The 8,868-nt window shown below is 45.0% G+C and overlaps 1 protein-coding gene across 1 annotated transcript; it reads right to left on the bottom strand.

Moving 5' to 3' along the window:
• Positions 1-1,201: 1,201 nt before the first annotated feature.
• C4H7orf25 (chromosome 4 C7orf25 homolog) lies at positions 1,202-4,009 on the bottom strand. The gene is made up of 2 exons (XM_069588232.1): positions 3,728-4,009; positions 1,202-2,840 (listed from the first exon to the last, which is right to left on the bottom strand). The coding sequence occupies exon 2, from the start codon at positions 2,817-2,819 to the stop codon at positions 1,554-1,556; it is 1,266 nt and encodes a 421-aa protein (XP_069444333.1). The 5' UTR covers positions 2,820-2,840; positions 3,728-4,009; the 3' UTR covers positions 1,202-1,553.
• Between the last annotated feature and the right edge of the window lie 4,859 nt (positions 4,010-8,868).

Here is an 8,868-nt window from a genome sequence, read left to right as displayed (position 1 = left end):
CCCTGTATACTTCTTGTCAAATCTCACACCCAAACCCCTCAGAGGTTACTTCCTCTCTGACTTCTGCTCCCCACACCAAGAATTATTCCCTTATTGTTTCCACAGTATTTTAAACATTATTTTCAAAAATTCAGCACATTAATTATACTTCAATTGTTCACCTCCAGTCCAGACTAAGAACTCCTTGGAGCAAAGAGCAATTATTCATCTTTTGTACCAAAAACTGTTATAACGCTAGGTACTTAACAGTACCAAGGATCAATACTTTAGGACTTTACTAGGTACTTGAGAAGGCTTAAGTGCAATTTCTAACACTAGACAATTTCTGTTGCAATGAGTTAAATCTACCTCTCCACACTAAATTGGAGTCCCAATCACAGCCATTTCCCCCTAGCACATGTGTTTGGTAATAAAATCTCTCCTAGAGAAACATCCCATACTCTTAATTTTGCATTTCATTTCCATTATCACAGGCCCCCCCCAATCACATTTCACCTACTTAACACTGTGGCTGGAAATAAGTTTACTCACAAAATAGGGGTCGGCACAGTAGAAAAGGCCAGGCTGTGGAATCACAAAATCAAGTTCTTAACGCTGGTTCCTACACTCAGCACAAGTTAATACTTCAGCTTTAAACTCAAGTCCCAATTTTTTAAATGTAAATACATTATCTACTTTGCTAATTTCTTTTCGATGCACATTAATAAAACACCTAGCACAATACGGACATGAAAATTCTTTTTAATTACAACTATATCATGCAGCAGGCATGAATCTCCCTGGGGCTATTTCATGAAAGAGACTTAATGGGATAATGTGCCTATCCCTTGCCACTTGCACAAGAATAGTATCCATAATCCAAATACTGGCCATGTGGGGGCTATTTATAAGTAAAATCTGAATTATTTATTTTTCAATATATTCAAATTAACATTTAACCTTCCACATCTTAGGTGTGCAGTAGTATGACTGTTGTCTATCTTTTTACAATGGTATTTCAGATTCATGGGACTCTTGTGATCAGACTTCGTTTCCTTCTATGTTAACGTACATAACCACCAGGCTGCACCTATCAGATAGCAATCAGTATTTTTTTGTTGTTAATAATGGCCATAATTTTGGAATCTAAAATTATCTGTAAACAATTAATTCCCAGGCTCAACCCGTACCAAATGCTAAATCAATATAATGAAAAGCAAGCTTCAGAGGTTGCTCGATATTTAATGCGAGATGCAATGTAGCTACAGTCAAGAGATGCGATTACCATTGGGGAGATGGAGCCCTACTGAATCAAACAAATCAAAGTATTGTGATACAGCTGCAAGCCTTACAGAGATGTATTTCTAATTATAATGTAGCCAGTTTGATAAATACGGTTGTCTCTTATGCTTTTTCTATTTTAGGTTATTTACTTTATAGATGAGACACACCATCAACTGATTTAATAAGAGTTCTAAGTATTAATTTCACCATAGATTTTTTTTTTCCAATTAAGATGGGGAGACACAGGCTTTGGTATAAATAACTTATTTCCATGACAATAAAGGATATCATTAGTGTTCGTTGTCAGTTGTGCAGTCCTTTGGTAAGGGGGTAGCTAGGGCCTCTTTGCTCTCAGTAAGTGCTCTGGGCTGATGGATAAATACACTAAACTTAACACCCTGGTTGTTGGCAGCCCTGACAAAACCACTATTGGCAGTCATTGTAATGGCTTTCAGGTTGTCTCCTGTCCCAAAAATTGTTAATGAGCGGCTGTTAATTTTGGAACTAGCCACTAGTTTCAAGGCACGCTCAGAAGGCTGGTCTGGGACCACATTAATTCGCTTAATCAGCATCGCAGCTCGCTCTCTCTCCCCAGGTCCTCCTAAGGTATCTAGAATAGACTGAAAATCCTTGACAGCAGATTCGCAAGCAAATAACTCCTTGTCTTTCATAAATGCCTCCAGCTGTGGCAGAACCTGCTCTTTCCTCTCCTGCTCTGCTTGTTCCGTGAGCACTTTTTCTTTGAAGATAAAGTGGCAGCCTCCATAGCTGAGGGCAGATACGTAGGTGATTAAAGTAGTAATGTCCAAGTTGACTCTTTTGCACACGTCCACCTTGATTTCTGTAGGAAACGAGACACTTGCTAGGATGTTTTCTCGATCTACCCGGGTCACCTGCAAAAGTTCAGGGCCCTCATCATCTGATTCACTCTCACTGGGCTGGAGCTCTTCACGGTGATCTAACAGAGAATTCACTGCTACTATGTCCCCCCTCACTGATATGCCCATTTCTTTCAGCTTCTCTGCCATGGGGCTGGAGACGCTATTGTAAAATGCAAAGATGATGTGAGGGTTGCTATACTGCACGGGCTGCTGGTGACTGGCCTGGAGGAAGTCTTCAGCCTGCTCAATAATGCTTTTGTCACCATACTGGCCCCTGCCCAGCCAAATATTATGCAGAGCTTCAGCCTTGCGGCCAATGGCTTTCACCCAAGTATGACCACCATTTGCAACAACATCCACCACAAGGGTCTGCTTTTCTCCAAAGGTGTCTGTGTAACCGAAGACATGGAGAACACTGACCACTTCCTCCAGGTTTTCTGCTGATTCCACGATGGCTCTGAGGTGTGTCAGGTTAGTGCTCTGCAAGTGGGACTCCTTAATAGCTACTTTTCCAGCTTCTACTTTCTGTAAGAATTTTAATTCCGCCTTCAACTTGCTGCACAGCTTGGCCCCACCTTCGACGCCGCCTTTTCTTGATCTGGAAAGTGACTCTGCTCTCTTGATCAGTTCCTTGGCTATGGCGATGCGTTCACAGAGCATGGAGTTTGCAGACATGCTGACAGCATTATTCCTTTCCTATGAAAACAAAACAAACCAACCGCAAGCAGTTTTTCACTCAGGACTGTAAGATTTCAACCGGACAGCTAAGATTACGGAGGCCCCGAGACTATGAACCTGGGATTCTGGGTGTCTGGAGTGACTTCCTCTTCTGAGAGCTAAGGAAAGGATGACAGCTGTACTTCCGAACTTCTTACCTACGCTGGTTTTCAAGACTCTTTACACTTTCATTTTTTCAGCTTGAAAGTCTTGGGATCCACAATATAACCCGGGTTAGGATAAAATGCAGCGGGCTGGCAACCTGCTACATAAGAAATTTCCTTATAAGCAGCCTTACTATTTGGCTGTCAAGATATTTTAGAAGGCTCGGAATGTCACGATAAAAATGGTTAAAATATCCACATAGACTAGCTGGTTAAAAAATTGTCCCCCCCCCCCAAAAAAAATTATCCAAAACAAGAGACTTTCCTAAATTGAGCACTCTAAGCTTTTCATATGGTACACGCGCCAAGCAATCAAGACTGCCTGTTCCTGCCTGTGACGTCAACCCAGCCTATTTCTAAAGACCGAAGGAGCCCACCGACTTGCCTGAAGCTCCCATTCCAAAAGAAAAACCTGGAGATAAACTCCACGGAGCAGCCCGCAGCGGCCCGAGCGGGCGGGCCTGAGGTCACTGGGCCCTTCCAAGCGGGCATTCGGCCCTTTTGGGTCCACCTGCACCGCTGGCCCCGCTGGGTGGGCTGTGGCTCCAAAATCCCCCGCGACCAGCGCCGGGTCTGCGGCGCGGGCGGAGGGGGCTCGGCGGCCCGGCGCCCACCACCCTCCCCGAGGGGCCAAGCCAGTTAAGTCCCCTCCGAACCTCAGAAGGGGCGCCCCGTACCCTCTCCCCTTCCCCGGTTCCTCACCGGCAGCGCCCAGAACTGCGAGCGCAAGCAGGGGGCCACGTGCACGCGAGGCCGGGACCCGCCAGGAAACCTCACCCGGCAGCCCCCACCCAACTCAGGCCTCCGCAGCTGCTCCGCCTGCGCAAGCCCTACCGCCTCAGGGGCCTAACGCGTCACGTGGCCCCGCGCCGGGTGACGCCGAGCCCGCGATTCCCAGGCGGCAGCGCGGCCTCGAGAGCGGGGCTGACGCTAGCATGGCGGCCATGTTTGTTGATGGCACCGACTTTTCCTAACTGCCGCCGCGGAGCGAACCCAGGGACGCGCGGCTTTTTGGCTTCAGGGGAGGGGCAGGGTGGAACTTTCAGGACCGCGCCTCTCCCACTGGACACCGACTGCTCGATGCCCAGGGTGCCTGGTTGGCTGAACCCGCACCCTAGCATTTGATCTAATAGTTAAGACTTTGCCTGGGGCGGGAGTCGGTGCCTTTTGGTGGAAAAAATTTCCCGGTGGCGCCCAGCTCCCCTCCTCGGGCTAAGCACATCTCTTTGCCGTCAAGCTCAAATCCCTAGAGTGCCAGACGACGGTTGTTGTAGCAAAAGCTTGGCTCATTTTAACAGAAAACTGGCTGGAGAGGCTTGTCCGAGGTTACACAGCTGGTAAGTACTGGAGCTGAGACTTCTGACTCCAAACCAAAGCATTCACCACTGCATCATCACGGGCTCTGCAGTGTCATACATAGATCCTCTGCCTTTCTAAAGACAAATGGTCAATGGCTTCCGAAGGGCTGAGAAATTGACATTAACCCTGCTACAGTGTCCAGAGTCACCCATAAAGTAGAAAGTGAAGTCGCTCAGTTGTGTCCGACTCTTTGCGACCCCATGGACTGTAGCCTACCAGGCTCTCCGTCCATCGGATTTTCAGGCAAGAATACTGGAGTGGGTTGTCATTTCCTTCTCCACAGGATCTTCCCAACCCAGGGATCGAACCCGGTTCTCCCGCATTGTAGGCACGACACTTTACCGTCTGGGCCACCAAAGAAGTCTTTAAGCCTCATTCTAAAAATTAAAGAGAATTTGAAGTTAAAATTTATCCTATGCCTGCCTGCTCCTTTCAGTTAAGTCGCTCAGTCGTGTCCGACTCTGCAACCCCGTGAATTGCAGCACGCCAGGCCTCCCTGTCCATCACCAACTCCCGGAGTTCACTCAAACTCATGTCCATTGAGTCGGTGATGCCATCCAGCCATCTCATCCTCTGTTGTCCCCTTCTCATCCTGCCCTCAATCCCTCTCTTCATCAGTCTTTTCCAATGAGTCAGCTCTTCGAATGAGGTGGCCAAAGTATTGGAGTTTCAGCTTTAGCATCAGTCCTTCCAAACAACACCCAGGACTGATCTCCTTTAGAATGGACTGGCTGGATCTCCTTGCAGTCCAAGGGACTCTCAAGAGTCTTCTCCAACACAGTTCAAAAGCATCAATTCTTCAGCACTCAGCTTTCTTCACAGTCCAACTCTCACATCCATACATGGCCACTGGAAAAACCATAGCCTTGACTGTACGGACCTTTGTGGGCAAAGTAATGTCTCTGCTTTTGAATATGCTATCTAGGTTGGTCATAACTTTCCTTCCAAGGCATAAGCATCTTTTAATTTCATGGCTGCAATCACCATCTGCAGTGACTTTGGAGCCCCAAAAAATAAGGAACCAACCCAGAAAGCTAAAAAAAAAGAAAACAAGACTGCACAGGAGACATGTCAATACGTTTTTGGAAGACCAAGAGCAGTGAAACTTACTCAGTGCTTAACATATGGCAGGCATTGTTCTCAGCGCATTTCACATATTAATTTATTCAATCCTTTTAGCCTCAAAGATATACTTTATTTGAACCAGAAAGCCTCTCTGCAGATGGAATGTTAGCATAGACAAAATTGCATCAAGTGATTCACAAAGCAGAACTCCCAGAAGGTTCTGGATACCGGGGTAGTTGAGGCAGGACTGGAAGTGGGCACTGCTTGTTGTATATCCAACAGACACAGATGTCCTCTCTCCAGTCCTGTGAAGCTGGGACTGTTACGCATCCTTCCCCAGGCAGAAGTCTAGCATTTATGATGTTGAAGATAGGGGATTAGAAAGGTTCCAGACACATTACAAAGAATGTTCACTATCCTGAATAGCAAAATGCTGTTGGCCCCTTTTCTGCCTCTCACAAAACAAAGGCACTCCTGTTCCACTCCCCTCATCACCCTCTCCCCCAAACCTGTTTTTCTCTGGAGTAACAGAGCACATGAAAGACCACAGAGAAATGATTTATAGGTGATATTTGGCATCCCCCAGTTGGTGGCTCAGACGGTAAAGAATCCACCTGCAAAGCAGGAGACCTGAGTTAGATTCCTGGGTTGGGAAGATACCCTGGAGGGATGGCAACCCACTCCAGTATTCTCGCCTGTAGAATCCCATGGACAGATTGGTGGGCTATGGCCGCAATGAGTTGGACATGACTGAGCAACTAATCATAGCACAGTAAGCAGGTTTGGGACTCACAAACAGCACTTACAAACATTTTTGTTTGGAATCTAAAGGAAACAGAAAGCAGAACAAATGTTTTGTTTTTAAATATCTTTAAACTAACATTCTCAGGTGGCTCAGATGGTAAAAAATCTGCCTGCAATTCTGGAGACCTGGGTTTGATCCCTGGGGTGGGAAGATCCCCTGGAGAAGGGAATGGCTACCTACTCCAGTATTCTTGCCGGGAGAATTCCATGGACAGAAGAGCCTGGCAGGCTACAGTCCAGGGGGCGTGACTGAAGAGTGGGACACGACTGAAGTGACTAACACTTTCACTCAGATGAATCAAGAGAATTTTTTTCTAAAGGGGAGATAATGGAGTATAGGAAAGAGTTCTTCAAATTTAAAAATGCTATCCCAAATCTTAAAAACATCAATAGAAAAGTAGAAAGTGTCTACTAAAAGTAGAAAAGTCTACTAAAAAGTAGAATTTTAAAAACAGGTGAAAAATACAGCAAAAACAAAAGGATCTAGTATCCAATAAGAGATTCAATGTGGAGACAATTCTTTCTAGTCTAGAATTCTTAAACCAGCCAGTCAAGAAAAGGGGAAGAGGATGAGATGGTTGGATGGCATCACCAACTCCATGGACAAGTTTGAGCAAGCTTTGGGAGTTGGTGATGGACAGGGAAGCCTGGCATGCTACAGTCCATGGGGTTGCAGAGTTGGACACAACTGAGCAACTGAACTGAATCAAGGAACAGAATAGTTTCTACATGCAACTAGCTTAGATTAGAGCAGGAGAGAGGGTTCTTTCTTGGAATGGTGTGGAGGGTAGGATGAGAATTGTTAAGATTACTTGATATCTGACCAAGAGGAAAACAGACTGAAGAGGGTTTTACAATCTTATTGGGGGGGAACTGGTAAGAATGTGAGCCACAGTAAAAAACAAAGCAAAAAAGTGAGGAAAAGCAATCACAGTATACTTGCGTGCTGTCACGTCAGTCATTTCCAACTCTGTGACCCTATGGACTATAGCATGCCAGGCTCCTGTCCTTGGGATTCTCCAGGCAAGAATACTTAAGTGGATTGCTACATCCTTCTCCAGGGGACCTCCCCAACCCAGGGATGAATCCATGTCTTCTGTGTCTCCTGGGTTGGCAGGCAGGTTCTTTACCACTAGAGCCATCTGAGAACCCCTCACAGTATACTTACATGCCAATAAAAAAACCTTTTAAGCTCAACATTGTGATCTAATTAAAGCACAGGGGAATTGAGGGAGGTATTAAGAGTTCAAAATTCTCATATTGCAGAAGAAAATGTTTATATGGTAGTTAACCTTTTGGAGTCCAGAAATGACCATATAAGCCTACTGTTCTGAAATACAGGAGTACCTGATAGAGTACTTAAAAAGTGAAAAGTGATGAATGGATCAGGGACAAGGCCTCTGATCAGGGTTAGCTGTCCAACTTTAAGCTCATGCTTAGGAAGCTATCATTTGGTAGCCAAGTATTACTGGTTCTATAAGGTCCTTTGGAGCAGAATCATGGGAGGAAGTATCAATTGAAGGGCCTGTGTGAAGTAATACGACATTAATACAGGACCACTGGACTGGTTTCAGGAAATTAGGATTCTAGACCAAAGGACTTACTCTTACATGTTCTCGGGCAGTCCACTGACTATTAGCTTGTGTTTTTTTACAACAGGGATTCGGAGCTTGCCTACATTTGCAGTAAGGACTGAGAGCACGCATTTTCAGCCATGAACATAACTGAGCAATAGATGAAAACTCCTCTGATCATACTTATTAGCTAATTAGCACTTGATAAAGATCCGTATTACTTTTCTTCCTGATCCCCCTTTCCTTTTGAATTCCCTCCGACCCCCACACGTGAATATTGAATATGTCCACATTTCACTGCTAGTAATTGTTTTACAAAAACTTGAATTCACAGTTCAGTGAGGAACTAGAAAAGAAAACAAGTGGAGGCAAATGTCTTAAGAGAAGATACAAAAAAAAAAACAAAGAACCAAAAATGGAAAATGTACATGAAGAGCATTATGATACTTAAAATAAGATTTTAAAAGCTAGAATCCACAGGCTAGAAGACTGAAGAGTTTGGAAATGTGTAGGGATGCATGCAGTCGGTTTCTAGACCAAAAACTTTTCAGTTTCCCAAGAACTGAGACAAAAGGGAACAACTTACGGTCAGTGAAGAGAACAAACTGAGAACCAAGGGAGAAGTGTTTATGGAGAAGCTTCAGTTGAACTGGGGTTTGGATTTAATGGGGCAAGAGGCAGAGATGAGACTCTGGACACAGATGTGCTTCAGCTCATTTTTCCTCCCTTTATTCCATAGGATTTATTCTGTTAGCACTCCATAAGAACCTCCATGTGCTTTTTGTCCTAAATAAAAATGCCTCTTCCCTTCTTTGAAGAATTTTGGCATTCCTCTGATTTCTTAACGTTGGACATTAGCGAGCCTAAGCAAATTCAAAGGAGCTGAAAGTAGCTGAAACTTAACCATTAACCTTGCCAGGCCTTTCACTTGCAGAATCGAGGTTAGTCCTGAGAAAACCCTCTGAGATAATTACCGTGTGCAGTCACTCGGCCAGTTAAGGGGGAGAGGTGAGACCTAACTCCAAAACCATTCCTTTTGAC

This window comes from Ovis canadensis, chromosome 4 (assembly GCF_042477335.2).
Source record: "Ovis canadensis isolate MfBH-ARS-UI-01 breed Bighorn chromosome 4, ARS-UI_OviCan_v2, whole genome shotgun sequence".
Taxonomy (NCBI): Eukaryota; Metazoa; Chordata; class Mammalia; order Artiodactyla; family Bovidae; genus Ovis; species Ovis canadensis.
Note: the sequence above shows the minus strand (reverse complement) of the source record. Positions and strands in the feature narration are given on the sequence as shown.

Bases quoted from the DNA above. Each gene is read 5' to 3' on its own strand.
- C4H7orf25 (XM_069588232.1), bottom strand. From the start codon at position 2,819: ATGTCTGCAAACTCCATGCTCTGTGAACGCATCGCCATAGCCAAGGAA.